Genomic DNA, 17,584 nt, shown 5'->3' on the forward strand with positions numbered 1-17,584 from the left:
GCACCCAAATCAAAAGCTCAGAAGAGACACAGCACCTAGAGCAGCTACTCAAAGAACTAAAGATGAACAATGAGACCATAGTACGGGAGACAAAGGAAATCAAGAAGACCCTAGAAGAGCATAAAGAAGACATTGCAAGACTAAATCAAAAAATGGATGATCTTATGGAAATTAAAGAAACTGCTGACCAAATTAAAAAGATTCTGGACACTCATAGTACAAGACTAGAGGAAGTTGAACAACGAATCAGTGACCTGGAAGATGACAGAATGGAAAATGAAAGCATAAAAGAAAGAATGGGGAAAAAAATTGAAAAAATCGAAATGGACCTCAGGGATATGATAGATAATATGAAACGTCCAAATACAAGACTCATTGGTGTCCCAGAAGGGGAAGAAAAGGGTAAAGGTCTAGGAAGAGTATTCAAAGAAACTGTTGGGGAAAACTTCCCAAATCTTCTAAACAACATAAATATACAAATCATAAATGCTCAGCGAACACAAAATAGAATAAATCCAAATAAACCCACTCCGAGACATATACTGATCACACTGTCAAACACAGAAGAGAAAGAGCAAGTTCTGAAAGCAGCAAGAGAAAAGCAATTCGCCACATACAAAGGAAACAGCATAAGACTAAGTAGTGACTGCTCAGCAGCCACCATGGAGGCGAGAAGGCAGTGGCACGATATATTTAAAATTCTGAGTGAGAAAAATGTCCAGCCAAGAATACTTTATCCAGCAAAGCTCTCCTTCAAATTTGAGGGAGAGCTTAAATTTTTCACAGACAAACAAATGCTGAGAGAATTTGCTAACAAGAGACCTGCCCTACTGGAGATACTAAAGGGAGCACTACAGACAGAGAAACAAAGAAAGGACAGAGAGACTTGGAGAAAGGTTCAGTACTAAAGAGATTCGGTATGGGTACAATAAAGGATATTAATAGACAGAGGGGAAAAATATGACAAACATAAACCAAAGGATAAGATGGCTGATTCAAGAAATGCCTTCACGGTTATAATGTTGAATGTAAATGGATTAAACTCCCCAATTAAAAGATATAGATTCGCAGAATGGATCAAAAAAAATGAACCATCAATATGTTGCATACAAGAGACTCATCTTAGACACAGGGACACAAAGAAACTGAAAGTGAAAGGATGAAAAAAAATATTTCATGCAAGCTGCAGCCAAAAGAAAGCAGGTGTAGCAATATTAATCTCAGACAAAATAGACTTCAAATGCAGGGATGTTTTGAGAGACAAAGAAGGCCACTACATACTAATAAAGGGCAATTCAGGAAGAAGAAATAACAATCGTAAATGTCTATGCACCCAATCAAGGTGCCACAAAATATATGAGGGAAACACTGGCAAAACTAAAGGAAGCAATCGATGTTTCCACAATAATTGTGGGAGACTTCAACAAATAACTCTCTCCTATAGATAGATCAACCAGACAGAAGACCAATAAGGAAATTGAAAACCTAAACAATCTGATAAATGAATTAGATTTAACAGACATATACAGGACATTACATCCCAAATCACCAGGATACACATACTTTTGTAGTGCTCACGGAACTTTCTCCAGTATAGATCATATGCTGGGACATAAAACAAGCCTCAGTAAATTTAAAAAGATTGAAATGATTCAAAGCACATTCTCTGACCACAATGGAATACAATTAGAAGTCAATAACCATCAGAGACTTAGAAAATTCACAAATACCTGGAGGTTAAACAACACACTCCTAAACAATCAATGGGTTAATGAAGAAATAGCAAGAGAAATTGCTAAATATATAGAGACGAATGAAAATGAGAACACAACATACCAAAACCTATGGGATGCAGCAAAAGCAGTGCTAAGGGGGAAATTTATAGCACTAAACGCATATATTAAAAAGGAAGAAAGAGCCAAAATCAAAGAACTAATAGATCAACTGAAGAAGCTAGAAAATGAACAGCAAACCAATCCTACACCAAGTACAAGAAAAGAAATAACAAGGATTAAAGCAGAAATAAATGACATAGAGAACAAAAAAAATAGAGAGGATAAATATCACCAAAAGTTGGTTCTTTGAGAAGATCAACAAGACTGAGAAGCCCCTAGCTAGACTGACAAAATCAAAAAGAGAGAAGACCCATATAAATAAAATAATGAATGAAAAAGGTGACATAACTGCAGATCCTGAAGAAATTAAAAAAAATTATAAGAGGATACTATGAACAACTGTATGGCAACAAACTGGATAATGTAGAGGAAATGGAGAATTTCCTGGAAACATATGAACAACCTAGACTGACCAGAGAAGAAATAGAAGACCTCAACCAACCCATCACAAGGAAAGAGATCCAATCAGTCATCAAAAATCTTCCCACAAATAAATGCCCAGGGCCAGATGGCTTCACAGGGGAATTTTACCAAACTTTCCAGAAAGAACTCACACCAATCTCACTCAAACTCTTTCAAACACTGAAGAAAATGGAACACTACCTAACTCATTTTATGAAGCTAACATCAATCTAATACCAAAACCAGGCAAAGATGCTACAAAAAAGGAAAACTACCGGCCAATCTCCCTAATGAATATGCATGCAAAAATCCTCAACAAAATACTTGCAAATCGCATCCAAAGACACATTAAAAAAATCATACACCATGACCAAGTGGGGTTCATTCCAGGCATGCAAGGATGGTTCAACATAAGAAAATCAATCAATGTATTAGAACACATTAACAAGTCAAAGGGAAAAATCAATTGATCATCTCAATAGATGCTGAAAAAGCATTTGACAAAATCCAACATCCGTTTTTGATAAAAACACTTCAAAAGGTAGGAATTGAAGGAAACTTCCTCAACATGATAAAGATCATATATGAAAAACCCACAGCCAGCATAGTACTCAACGGTGAGAGACTGAAAGCCTTCCCTCTAAGATCATGAACAAGACAAGGATGCCCGCTGTCACCACTGTTATTCAACATTGTGCTGGAAGTGCTAGCCAGGGCAATCCGGCAAGACAAAGAAATAAAAGGCATCCAAATTGGAAAAGAAGAAGTAAAACTGTCATTGTTTGCAGATGATATGATCTTATATCTAGAAAACCCTGAGAAATCGACGATACAGCTACTAGAGCTAATAAACAAATTTAGCAAAGTAGCGGGATACAAGGTTAATGGACATAAGTCAGTAATGTTTCTATATGCTAGAAATGAACAAACTGAAGAGACACTCAAGAAAAAGATACCATTTTCAATAGCAACTAAAAAAATCAAGTACCTAGGAATAAACTTAACCAAAGATGTAAAAGACCTATACAAAGAAAACTACATAACTCTACTAAAAGAAATAGAAGGGGACCTTAAAAGATGGAAAAATATTCCATGTTCATGGATAGGAAGACTAAATGTCATTAACATGTCAATTCTACCCAAACTCATCTACAGATTCAATGCAATCCCAATCAAAATTCCAACAACCTACTTTGCAGACTTGGAAAAGCTAGTTATCAAATTTATTTGGAAAGGGAAGATGCCTCGAATTGCTAAAGACACTCTAAAAAAGAAAAACGAAGTGGGAGGACTTACACTCCCTGACTTTGAAGCTTATTATAAAGCCACAGTTGCCAAAACAGCATGGTACTGGCACAAAGATAGACATATAGATCAATGGAATCGAATTGAGAATTCAGAGATAGACCCTCAGATCTATGGCTGACTGATCTTTGATAAGGCTCCCAAAGTCACTGAACTGAGTCAGAATGGTCTTTTCAACAAATGGGGCTGGGAGAGTTGGATATCCATATCCAAAAGAATGAAAGAGGACCCCTACCTCTCAGCCTACACAAAAAATTAACTCAAAATGGACCAAAGATCTCAATATAAAAGAAAGTACCATAAAACTCCTAGAAGATAATGTAGGAAAACATCTTCAAGACTTTGTATTAGGCGGCCACTTCCCAGACTTTACACCCAAAGCACAAGCAACAAAAGAGAAAATAGATAAATGGGAACTCCTCAAGCTTAGAAGTTTCTGCACCTCAAAGAAATTTCTCAAAAAGGTAAAGAGGCAGCCAACTCAATGGGAAAAAATTTTTGGAAACCATGTATCTGACAAAAGACTGATATCTTGCATATATAAAGAAATCCTACAACTCAATGACAATAGTACAGTCGGCCCAATTATAAAATGGGTAAAAGATATGAAAAGACAGTTCTCTGAAGAGGAAATACAAATGGCCAATAAACACATGAAAAAATGTTCAGCTTCACTAGCTATTAGAGAGATGCAAATTAAGACCACAATGAGATACCATCTAACACCGGTTAGAATGGCTGCCATTAAACAAACAGGAAACTACAAATGCTGGAGGGGATGTGGAGAAATTGGAACTCTTATTCATTGTTGGTGGGACTGTATAATGGTTCAGTCACTCTGGAAGTCAGTCTGGCAGTTCCTTAGAAAACTAGATATAGAGTTACCATTCGATCCAGCGATTGCACTTCTCGGTATATACCCGGAAGATCGGAAAGCAGTGACACGAAGAGATATCTGCACGCCAATGTTCATAGCAGCATTATTCACAATTGCCAAGAGATGGAAACAACCCAAATGTCCTTCAACAGATGAGTGGATAAATAAAATGTGGTATATACACACGATGGAATACTATGCGGCAGTAAGAAGGAACGATCTCGTGAAACATATGACAACATGGATGAACCTTGAAGACATAATGCTGAGCAAAATAAGCCAGGCACAAAAAGAGAAATATTATATGCTACCACTAATGTGAACTTTGAAAAATGTAAAACAAATGGTTTATAATGTAGAATGTAGGGGAACTAGCAATAGAGAGCAATTAAGGAAAGGGGAACAGTAATCCAAGAAGAACAGATAAGCTATTTAACGTTCTGGGGATGCCCAGGAATGACTATGGTCTGTTAATTTCTGATGGATATAGTAGGAGCAAGTTCACAGAAATGTTGTTATATTAGGTAACTTTCTTGGGTTAAAGTAGGAACATGTTGGAAGTTAAGTAGTTTTCTTAGGTTAGTTGTCTTTTTCTTACTCCCTTGTTATGGTCTCTTTGAAATGCTCTTTTATTGTATGTTTGTTTTCTTTTTAACTTTTTTTTCATACAGTTGATTTAAAAAAGAAGGGAAAGTTAAAAAAAAAAAAAAAGAAAAGAAAAACAAGGAAAAATAAAAAGATGTATTGCCCCCTTGAGGAGCCTGTGGAGAATGCAGGGGTATTCACCTACCCCACCTCCATGGTTGCTAACATGACCACAGACGTAGGGGACTGGTGGTTTGATGAGTTGAGCCCTCTACCACAGGTTTTACCCTTGGGAAGATGGTTGCTGCAAAGGAGAGGCTAGGCCTCCCTATGGTTGTGCCTAAGAGCCTCCTCCCGAATGCCTCTTTGTTGGTCAAATGTGGCCCTCTCTCTCTGGCTAAGCCAACTTGAAAGGTGAAATCACTGCCCTCCCCCCTACGTGGGATCAGACACCCATGGGAGTGAATGTCCCTGGCAACGTGGAATATGATTCCCAGGGAGGAATGTAGACCTGGCATCGTGGGACGGAGAACATCTTCTTGACCAAAAGGGGGATATGAAAGGAAATGAAATAAGCTTCAGTGCAGAGAGATTCCAAAAGGAGCCGAGAGGTCACTCTGGTGGGCACTCTTATGCACACTTTAGACTATTCTTTTTAGGTTGTAAAGAATTGGGGTAGCTGGTGGTGGATACCTGATACTATCAAACTACAACCCAGAACCCATGAATCTCGAAGACAGTTGTATAAAAATGTAGCTTATGAGGGGTGACAATGGGATTGGGAAAGCCATAAGGACCACACTCCACTTTGTCTAGTTTGTGGATGGATGAGTAGAAAAATAGGGGAAGGAAACAAACAGACCAAGGTACCCAGTGTTTTTTTTTACTTCAATTGCTCTTTTTCACTCTAATTATTATTCTTGTTATTTTTGTGTGTGTGTGCTAATGAAGGTGTCAGGGATTGATTTGGGTGATGAATGTACCAGTATGTAATGGTAGTGTAAACAATCGAAATTATGATTTGTTTTGTATGACTGCGTGGTATGTGAATATATCTCAATAAAATGAAGATAAAAAAACAAACAAACAAACAAACAAATGAACCAAAAAAAAAAAAAAAAACCAAATACATATACCTCTATATTTAAATACATATAGGTAAACATATAATACACACAAAAATATATATACCTTTTTGAAAACACAAATAGTAGCATACTATACATAATTTTCTGTACTTTGCTTTTATTGTTTAATATACCGATGATTTTCCATGAGTAGGTAGAGTATGTTTTTATGATTTCATATATTGTATGCATGTGTTATAATTTATTTAGCTAGTCCCTTATTGATGGGCAATTCGTTCGTTTCCAGTCATCAGCTATTACAGATAACGCTACAGTGAATTACCTTGTATGCTTACACTTATGTACTTGCATTGTTGTTCCAAATGCTTTACATATCTAAACAATAAATTTCTAGAAGTAGAAGTTTTGGATCAAAGGGTATGTTCATTTGTAACTTTAAAAGATCTTGCCAAATTGTTCTTCCTAGAGATTGTACCATTTATACCCCTACCAGCAATACTTGAGAGTGCCCATTTCCATCACCAATACAATATTTGCTAATCTTGTAGGTGAAATACTGTGTTCTAGTATTGTTTTAATTTGCATTTTTCTTATGAATAAGTTTGAGCATCTTTTCATATATTTGAGATCCATTTGTCTTTCCTTATTTTGTGAAATATTCTCTTAGGTTGTTAGGCTTTCTCTCTCTCTCTCTCTCTCTCTCTCTGCTAAGGAAATTAGCTCTCTGTGATATGAGTTGTAAATTGTTTTCCGGTTTGTCGTTTGTCTTTTACGTTTGCTTACGTTGACTTTTCCCAAACAGAAATGTTTGATTTTACATAATCAAGAGTATTGATCATTTTCTTTAGTATTACTAGGTTTTCTCTTATATTTAAACTTTTCTTACTCTGAGATTACAAAATATTTCTCCCATGGTATCTTATGCTTTTTATAGTTATCGAATATTATTTTTATTAGAATGTGGGGTATGGATCCATATTTTTTTTTCTCAAATGACTATCAGGTATCCTAACACCATTTGTTGAATGATCCTTCTTACTTTTGAATTTTAAAAAGTTGTTTTTTCCCCAACAAATAAATGGCATTTAAATAAAGGGAGGGGGAACTGCTATAGATTAAAAGAGATGCAGCATGTGAACCTTATTTGGATTTGCTATTCTCTTTATGTATGTTTAAAATTTTCCATAATCAAGAGCTTTTAAAAGGAGAGTTTAGGGAGTATGGGCTTTCTGGGCAGACCTGAGTTTGAATCCTAACTCCACACTTTAAAAAATTGAGGTATAATTCACATACTATGAAATTCACCGTTTTTAAGTGTACAATTCAGTTTTTAAATATATTCGCAGATTTGTGCAACTATTACCACCATCTAATTCCAGAACACATTCATCACCCCCAAAAGAAACCCTATGCCCGGTAGCAATAACTCCCCATTCCTCTTTCCCTTCAGGCCTTGGAAACTAGTAATCTACTTTCTGTCTCTATGGATTTACCTATTCTGGATATTTTATATAAAAGGAATCATTTTTATGTTTGGATTCTTTTACTTAGCCTATGTTTTCAAGGTTCACTCCTGTTGTAGCCTGTATCAATACTTCATTCCTTTTAATGGATGAATTATATTCCATTGTGTGTATATACCGTATTTTGTTTATCCATTCATCTGTCTTTAGACACCTGAAGTTGTTTCCACCTTTTGGCTATTGTGAATAGTGCTGCTGTGAACATTCATGTACAAGTTTTACGTGGACATAGGTTTTCAGTTCTCTTGGGTATATACCTATGAGTGGAATTGCTGGATCACATGATAACTTTATTTTTAACCTGTCAGACTGTTTTCCAAAGAAATTGCATTTTACAGTCCCTCCAGCATTGTATTTTCCAGTTTCTCCACATCCTTGCAAACACTTTTTATTGTCTATCTTATTTTTATAGCCATTCTGGTGGGTGTGAAGTGGTATCTCATTGTGGTTTTCATTGGCATTTCTCTAGTGACTAATAATGTTGAACATCTTTTCATGTGCTTTTTGGCTAGCTGTACTTTTTAGCTGTGTGACTTTGGTTGAGTTCTCTAACCTCTCTAAGCCTCATTGTTCCCTCATCTATAAAACAGAAATAATAATTCCTCATGTTTTTATTGCAGGCATTAGTGGACATGAGGTGAACTTTGAACAGAGCCTGGATACAGATAATTTCAGTATGCCTTAAATGCAGTGATAGTCATACACGGGAAGGGCACTTAACATTCTGCCTCTAATCCATAAAAAATATTGCTCACCAGGAAGAAACATGATACAATGGAAAGTCCTGGTCATACTGATACGTAGTGAGTAAATGGTAAGTATACCACTTACTCACTATGTGACTTTGAGGATATTTGACATCTCTCAGCCTTAGTTTCCCCATTTTTAAAATGGGGTGAAGTTTCTGACCTCCGCCTACACTGTTTGAGTGCCCTGCAGTCTTAGGTGCTCTTAAGAAAAGAAAAAAAAAATAAGAACTTTTAAAAAAAGAGTCAGATAAGCTTAGATTTAGAATCTACCTATATGTTATTTTAACTTTTCTGTGTCTATTTCCACATCCAAGTTTTTTCATCCATATCTACTTTACCAAGGTTATTCTAAGAATGAGATAATGCATGCGAAATAGGCAGCACATAGGAGATACTGAGCAATAAGTAGTAGCTTTATTACCTTTCTAACAAAGGCTTCTTTTATTATTGTTTGAAGTAAAAATGCAAGTAATTTATACTGTTTTAACTTCAGTATTCTAATTTTGAAGTGCCTCAGGCCACAATTTCATGAATGGAACAAAAAAGGACCAAGCATTTGAATAAACACTTACAGTGCTATCTGTAAATCAAGCTCTAGTCTAAAAGAGGCTTTTTATTATTAGGAAGTGTATTCTGTTAGTGGCAATTATTGCAAGATTATATTCTTAAATTTCAATGAACTATAAAATTTAGTTACTAACCTTCCTGACTTTTAACCAAAGATTGGTCAGCTTCTGTCACATAACATATTCTTCTCTTATTCCCTCCTAGGTTTTTCAGAGCCTTGAGGACCACCATTTGGAAGTGGTGGCTTTTTTCAGGGAAAATGGCTTCCATGGCCTTCTTGCCCATGACTCGGAGTATGCTCTCTACAATATTCCCTCTTACTACAGTTCCCATTCTCTGAAGCTGAGCTGGAATGGGAAGAATCTTACTACCAACCAGTTCCTGATGCAAGAGGTAGTCAAGCAGCTGGGCCTAAAGCAGATAAATTTTCCCATATTTGCTGCACTGCTAGGTAGGTAGTCCAAAGAAAAGACTCAAGTGATTAGTAAAGTTTCCCTTTTCAGTACTAAGAGATAAAGACCAGAACAACTTAGCCTATCATTACTTGATTTGTCTTCTTTTTCTAAAAGCACATTTACTGGGATATAATTCATGATTTTTCTTCTTACAAAGTCCATTTGCCAAACACTCTGCCGGGGGAGGGGAAACCCAGCAAGCTTTGGGCTTCTGATTAGACCTCATTTAAACTCAACATGTTTATCTTATGGATTGCTACAGGACACTCCAGAACATTATTTTGATTTTTTGTTGATTATTTCCTCTATTACTGCTTATGTCCCTTTCCCCTTCTCTTCTCCTTCTGGGACACCCATGACACATACATTCACGTGTTTCATATTGTCATTCAGTTCCTTGAGATGTTGCTCGTATTTTTCCATTCTTTTCCTATCTGTTCTTTTGTGTGTAGGATTTCAGGTGTCTTGTTCTCCAGTCCCTGAGTGTTTTCTTCTGCCTCTTGAGATCTGCTGTTGTATGTCTCCATTGTGTCTTTCGTGTCTCGTGTTGTGCCTTTTATTTCCATAGATTCTGCCAGTTGTCTTTTTCAACTTTCTATTTCTATCTTATGTTCACCCAGTGTTTTCATTATATGCTTCATCTCTTTTGCCATATCTTCCCTAAACTTTTTGAATTGATTTAGCATTAATTGTTTCAATTCTTGTGTCTCAGTTTAAGTGTAAATTTGTTCCTTTGACTGGGCATAGCTTCATTTTTCTTAGTATAGGTTGTAGTTTTCTGTTGTCTAGGCATCTTGTTTCCTTGGTTACCCCAGTCAAGTTTTCTTAGACCAGAGCGGGGTCAGATCTCAGAAGGGGGAAATATTCAGTATCCGGTTTCCCTGAGGGTATGTCTTCGAAGATTGACACACTCTGTGAGGCCTCTAGCCACTGTGCTTTTCCTAACCTGCCCAGAAGGTGGCATCTGTCAGCCTGTAGCTCCTGGCTGGTGTGAGGAGGTATGACCCCTGGCTGTTTTCCCCCAGGCTCTTGGGTCTGGTTCTGAATGGAACATGGGTAGTAGAGCTCTCTCCTCTTAGGGAAGCTGTCCCCCTAGGGAGATTTCTTTTGCATTTATACAGGTTCTTTGTTTCCCTACTCTGCTATCTCCACCCTTGTCTGGGTCAGAGCACTGTGAACTGAAAATGGCTGTGGCTTTCTCCACTGAACTTCCCAGGTTGAGAGAGAGAAAAAGAGACAGAAAGCCCCCCTTCAGGGCTAGTCCACAGCCCCCCCAGCTTCACCTGCCAGCCAGAGATAGCACCTGGTCCTCTGGGCTGCCCTCCTGGGACAGAGGAGTCTTCTGGCTCTTTAAGGTCAGTCATCACTAAAAGCCTCTGTCTGCTTGTTGGGGATTTGTAGCTTGTATTGAGTAGTCCACGTTTGTTAATTAAAACCCTAGTTGGACCTGGACTGAGGTATGTTCGCTTGTTCAGAGAGTGCTGCTCTCTATCACAGCAAGGTTTTGCAGTTTGGGCTGCCATGGGAGGAGGGGGCTCCCAGCTTGTATCCACAGTTTTTACTTACAGATTTTATGCTGCAACCTCAGGCATTCCTCCCAATCCAGGTTGGTGTATGATGTGTGGACAGTCACGGTTCTCCCCCAGCACTTTTTCCAGATTATTTGCTAGTTGTTCCTGGTTGTTTATTAGTTGTTCCAGGGGAACTGACTAACATCCATTCCTCTCTATGCCACTATCTTCTTGTTATTTTGATTTTCACAAAACTTTTTTTGTTACATTTCTAAACAGTTTTATGCACTGTCTTAGGCCAAAATGTTTTAATAGCCCTAGACAACTTTGGTTCCCCACTCAGAACATTTCTTAGTATATCTTCCCCCCCTTTCTAAATTAAGACCAGGAAAATATTTTTTATTATGTTTTACTTTTTGTTTCTGTTGTGCCAAAATTTTTTCATGAAAATTTCCAAACATACAGCAAAATTGAAAGAATTTTGCAGTGAAGATCCTATATCCACGGCCTGTATTCTACCATTAAAGTTTTTCTATACTTGCTTTATCATATATCTATCCACTCCTGTATCCATTCATCAATCTGTCTTTTTAAAGTGTATTTCATAGTAAATTGCAGAGGGTTGATTATGTGTTCAGTTGGTTTTCGAAGTACTGACACCATGAAAGTTAATATCCTATCTCAGGTATGACCTCTGCTCCCTAACTGCCTCCCTGGTTCCAGTTTCCTCACTTGTGGAATGGGAATGATAATACTTCATGCTGTTAACAATAAGGCTAAATGAAATGAGATATATAAGATGCCCAGCACTTATTAGGCTGTCAGTGTTTGGTGGCTGGTATTATAAAAGGCAGCTGACTAGATGAAGATAATAGCATAGACTTTGGAGTCAGATAATCGTAGCATCTTATCCTCCTGTGGGCACTTATTAACTGTGCCATCTTGGGCCAAGTTGCTAAACTTGTCAAAACCTCGGTTTCCTTATCAGCAAAATGGGAATAATAATACTACCATGCATGATTGTTATAAAATTTAGAGATGAAACATATAACACACATGGTACATGGTAGGTAATCAATACAAAATTATTGTAATTATTACCTTAACAATATAGTACTATGAAAATTAATTGATCATTTTCTTTCCCAGGACCCCTTGCATGCCCTGGAGGTTCTAAGAAAACATATAGTCAACAAATGACAAATGTATTTTACAGGTAAGCACATTTTCCCAGATGAGGACCTTGCTGCTTTTCACTGGAGCCTCTTGGGACCAGAACATCCTCTTGCATCACTTAAGGTAATGTTCCCCATTATTATCTGCCTATACAGATTGGGGGACACCAGGTTTTGCTTGGAGTTTTTATCATCTTTAATTAGACTGAAATATTTCACATACTTACAAAAAAATTATAGTTATGGTCATTACCCTGAATATCTTTAGAATTTGTACAAATCTGCGAAGAGAAGTACTAATACCACAATAAATAATGAAATGATAATCAAAGGACATAAAGCAGACAGTTCAGAAAAGAGTAATTACAGTGGCCAATAATATAACTACTTGTTAAACTCACTAGCGATTGGATGTGCAAGTTACATGAGCAGTGTGTTTTCAACTTAACAAATTGGCAAATATTGAAAAATTAGTTTACCCATTGCTATCGAAGCTGTGGTGAGACTGATATTCTCATATACTTCTGGTGGTAGAATAAGTTGGTGATCATATTATATTTCTCTAGTCTTTTTACTCTCCTAGACAGCCATTTCATAACTTCTCTCTCCTCAAACCTCTAATACTTCCTTCTCCTTGTTCATAACCTTATTTCCTATTTCACTAAGAAAATTGAAGCAATCAGAAGAGAACTTCCACAAGCTCCTACTCTCTCATCTTCTTATCTGTGTACATCTGTGTGCCCACATATGCATGCCTCTTGTTAGCAGTAGATGGCCTGTCCATGTTTCTAGTCAAAGCCAACTCCTCCATTTACATACTAGATCCCACCACCTTTTGCCAATTTAAGAGAACATCACTTCAGCAATTGTCCCCTCTTTCTCCTGCATCATCAGTTACCCCTTCTTCATTGGATCTTTCCCATCAGATTTATAAGCAGGGAATTATCTTAAAAAATAAAACAAAAAACTCTCTCTTGACTTCATACCCCCAAGCCACTATTCTATATTTCTTCTTTCCTTAAAAGAAACTCTTCTAAAAAGTTTTCTTACTTGAGCTGCATACAATCCTTTCTCCCTGTTCTCTCTTGAATATGCTTTGCCAAAATTGCTCTTGACAAGGTCACCAATGACCTCCAAGTTAATAAATCCAATAGCTGGCTCTCAGTTCTCATCTTATTTGACCAATCAGCACCATTTGACACAGTGCATGACCCTCTCTTCCTTAGAACACTTTCTTCATTTGACTTTAAGCGCATCATTCTCTTCTGGTTTCCTTCCTATCTCACTGGATGCTGATTTTGTTTACTTTGCTGCTTCATTTACTTCTTCCCGACTTAACATTGGAGTGTTCCAAATTTCTGTCCTGAGTCCCTTCTCTTTTCTAAATACACATGCTGCCTTGATGATTGATCTCATCCAGTCACACTTTAAGTACCATCTGCCTGTTGATGACTTCTGTATTTATGTCTCCATTCCTGACCTCTCCCTGGAAATCCAGATTCAAATGGAAATTGCTGATCTTTCCCCTAAACCAGCTCCTTCCACAGGCTTCCTCATTTTCCTTAATGACAACTTCATCCTTCCAGCTGCTCAGGCTAAAAACTTGAGTCATCCTTGACTTCTCTCTCTTACACCCCACATATCATTTGTCAACAAATCATCAAAATACATTCATTTCTTACCATCTTTACTGCTCTGACTTGGTCAAGCCACCATCATTTCTTTCCTGGATTATTGAAATGGCTTACTAACTGTTCTGCTCTTGCCTCCTTGCCCCTTCCCCCAGCTATTTTCAACACAGTAGCCAGAATGATTCTTTTAGAAACTCTCAGATCATGTCACTTCTCTGTTCAAAATTCTCCAATGAATCTTCATGTCACTCATGGTAAAGCCCATTCCTTACATGCTTACAAAACCCTATACTGTCTGACTCTCTATCATATCTCTGATTTCATCTTTTCTTTTCTTCTGCTCTTAGAACTTTTGCACTTACCATTCCTTCCTCTTGGAATGGTTTTCCTTCCACATAGCTATTTCCTTACTCTGATAGCTTTTTCTTAAGTGTCATTTTCTGCTATTTCCTTACTCTTATAGCTTTTTCTTAAATGTCATTTCCTGATCATTGTATTTAAAATTACATGCATGCACATGCTACATTCCCTAGCCCCTTTTGTACTTAGTTTTTCTCCACAGCACTTACCACCATCTAACACACTATACAATTTTACTTATTTATTTTGTTTATTCAACTCTCCCACCCCATTCCAACACACCTACACTAGAATTTAAGCTCCCAGAAGGGCAGGGATTTTTGCCTGTCTTGTTCACTGCTGTATCCCTGTTGCCTAGGACAGTGTCTGACATTAAATATTTGTTGAAGAAATGAATGGTACCGCTTTTTGGCAAAATAATTCCGTATCAAAGTCCGTTAAGAAGTTTATACCCTTTGACTCAGTAGTTATAGTTCCAGGAATCTCATAATGAAATAATTGGAAAGTACAAAACAAATCATGGAAAATATGTGTAATAGATATATGAATGCAGTTTGCATCCAGGGAGTACTTCTGGGTTGTTGGTATACTCTACATTTGCACATAGCAAATGAGTGTTTGGTGAAGAAACAATCTGGCACATGGTATTGGGGTTGAAAAAAAGAGCCAAATTTCAGCATCTTAATAGTTTTTTTTTAAGAAAATAAAAAGACATCTCATATCCAATGTGTGGCCCTCCAGAAAATTATGGTCATCTCTCCCACTGAAATCAATGACTTCAAATGTGGCTACTTGGGAATGAGAAAATAAATGTGTGACTGTCTTGGTGCCTCTGCATTCTTAGAGTCCAGTTGCTTTGGTACAGCCAAGAAAATTGTTAAGATTATTCTTAAGGGTTATTTTACTTGGAGTTTTAAGAACTAGTTTAATATCCTGGGTTATTTCTAGTTCAGGAGAATGTAGAAAGGGATGCAGTTGTGAAGTGTTTTGTTGTAGATTATTAATCTGTAAGGGAAACAGACTTTAGAATTAGTACAAACCTTGTGTGTTTTTCTTTTCCGGTATGTTGTTGGGGGAATAAAGTTTTATATAGTAAGAACATGGCTTCCCTATTTCAAAATACTTTATTAGATCTGTAATCCTTTTATTAATTTTATTGAAATCTTTTTCCCTCTTCCTTTCGAACAGTTAAGTTCCAAAATATAGTTTTCCATCAATAAAAAATTTGCTCCTTTTTCACCACAGGCAATTCATATAAGGCAAAAATATTAATCATTTGGTTTTAGTATATTATATAACTTGGCTCTTTTATCAAAACTAATTCTTGCAAGTTTTAATTTTAAACCTCAAAACATAAAATAATAATTTGCCTGTTTATTTATGATCTGATTGTGATCCTTTCATTATTAAAGCTAATGAAAAAGGATTCTTTATTACACTGATGACTAGACCTACCTTTACCTTTCCTGCAGTATATGGAGAAGTATTGTACCAGAGTCTTAAAAGATATGTAATATTTTATTGATAAATCTATTCTTTAAAAGGAATACGTTTTGATGTGAATCACATAAATGTTGATAATATGCACTGTTTGTCATACATTTAGTATTTGAAGAGATTCACTTAATTGCCCTTTTGCCCACATATATTAAGTAGTCTATTTATAGTTGTTTAAAAAATGACATTAAAAGAAGAGCTTATGTAGAGAAACATTGGTGGATGTTAATTGTCTCTCCACCTGTATTTATGGGTATTAGTTCAACTGCCTAGCTAGTTGCAAAGCTGTATTATCAGAATGAAAGTACATTTGTAAACTGTAAGGGAACCAAAAGTTAGGAATAAAACTATTTTCTTACATAAAAAAACAAATCATGCTCACATTTTATCACAGCATTAAAATGAAACTTTTAAAAAAGTTATAGCATACACAAAAGTAGAGAAAATAACATAATTTGGTATGCATCTCTAAATATTTAGGCATTTTCTTACATAAGTATGATGTCATTATCACAGCTAACAAAATTAGTGACAACTCCTTGGTATCATCTTAACATCCAGTCCATTTTCATATTTTCCTCATTATCTCAAAAAAGTCTTTCTATGGTTAGTTCAAAACAGGATCCAAACGTGGTCCACACATTACAACATTACCTTTAATAGCAAAAGATTGGAAGCAACCAAAATGGCTCACAAAAAAAAGATTAATTGTGACAGTGTCTTTAAAAAAAGGTGATTTCTGTAGTTAGATTATGGGGGATATGCTTTTATCTGTTTCTTTATACTTTGCATTCTTTCCAAGTATTCTGTAGTGAAAATTAGGAAAACACCTATTTTAAAGAAAAAGTTTTAACTCTCTCTCAATAGATTTACCGAATTTGAATTCCTTTGTCACCTCACTTCACCCTTTATCTTAGTGATCCATCTTTGATGTCAGTGTCCCTTGCTTATCTTGCCTTTCTGCAGGTCCGAGCTCATCAGCTGGTTCTTCCGCCCTGTGATGTGGTGATCAAGGCTGTTTCTGAGTATGTTAGTTCCATCAAAGACCCCTCAAACCTGGATGTAGTTGGAAAGGATGTTTTCAAATAATCTCAGGTGAGCTAGCCTCTCCCTAAGAGCTGCCAGTTTTCTTACTTTCTTCAGCACCACCATCAGATCTCTTGATCTTTTCTGTGATGCCTAACTTCTCACCTCCTAGCTGCTATCGTCTCCATGCTTACACACTAGAGCCTGAAAGTTTTCTTTAAAAAACATTACTAGGCCCAAATTGAAAGGGTTCTTTACCGGTTTTCTTCTGATTATCAATTAATACAACCCTATTCTGGAAAATTTAGAAAAGAAAACAAGTCACACATAATCTTGCTACCCAGAAAAACCTAGCAACAGTTAACATTCTGGCTTATTCCCTCTAGTCTTTTTTTTCTACACATATTTTAACATAAAAGAGGTCTTGCTTAGTGGAGAATAATGTGTAATGAAAAAAAGACTACTTAAGGTGAGTCCACATAAAATAAGAACTGAAATTTCATCATTAAATAGTAGAGAAAAATGTGAACAATTGATTGTACACTGTGAAAAAAGTAGTGGAGAAGAAGGCTTGACTGGGGCATTATCTTGTGAAATGAAACTAAAAATTATGAAAATAAGTTAGTTTTATTTTTAACAATTTATGGATTTTTTTTCAATTTCATTTTTTAATTTACCATATGGTAAAATTGACTTCTGTATGTGTGTGTAAAGTTCTATGAATTGTTAATAAAAGTATAGATTTATAGCATCACCACAGTAAGGATACAGCGGAGTTGTATCAACCCAAAAAACTCTCATGCTATCCCTTTATAATCACATTCAATCCAACCCCTAGCCCCTGGCAACCATCAATGTTTTCTCTGTCAGTATGGTTATCTGTTTTAGAAAATATCATATGAATGGAATCACAGTATTATAACCTTTTGAGATTGGCT

The 17,584-nt window shown here is 36.4% G+C and overlaps 1 protein-coding gene across 1 annotated transcript in view; it reads left to right on the plus strand.

Moving 5' to 3' along the window:
• The window catches only part of FAM120C (family with sequence similarity 120C), a 133,839-nt gene that overhangs the window by 22,687 nt on the left and 93,568 nt on the right, over positions 1 to 17,584 (plus strand). Inside the window, 3 exon segments of the mRNA XM_037823779.1 lie at positions 9,196 to 9,442; positions 12,174 to 12,256; positions 16,587 to 16,715. Of these exon segments, the coding sequence (XP_037679707.1) occupies positions 9,196 to 9,442; positions 12,174 to 12,256; positions 16,587 to 16,715 (459 nt within the window).

Source organism: Choloepus didactylus (assembly GCF_015220235.1).
Source record: "Choloepus didactylus isolate mChoDid1 chromosome 24 unlocalized genomic scaffold, mChoDid1.pri SUPER_24_unloc2, whole genome shotgun sequence".
In the NCBI taxonomy this organism is placed as follows: Eukaryota; Metazoa; Chordata; class Mammalia; order Pilosa; family Megalonychidae; genus Choloepus; species Choloepus didactylus.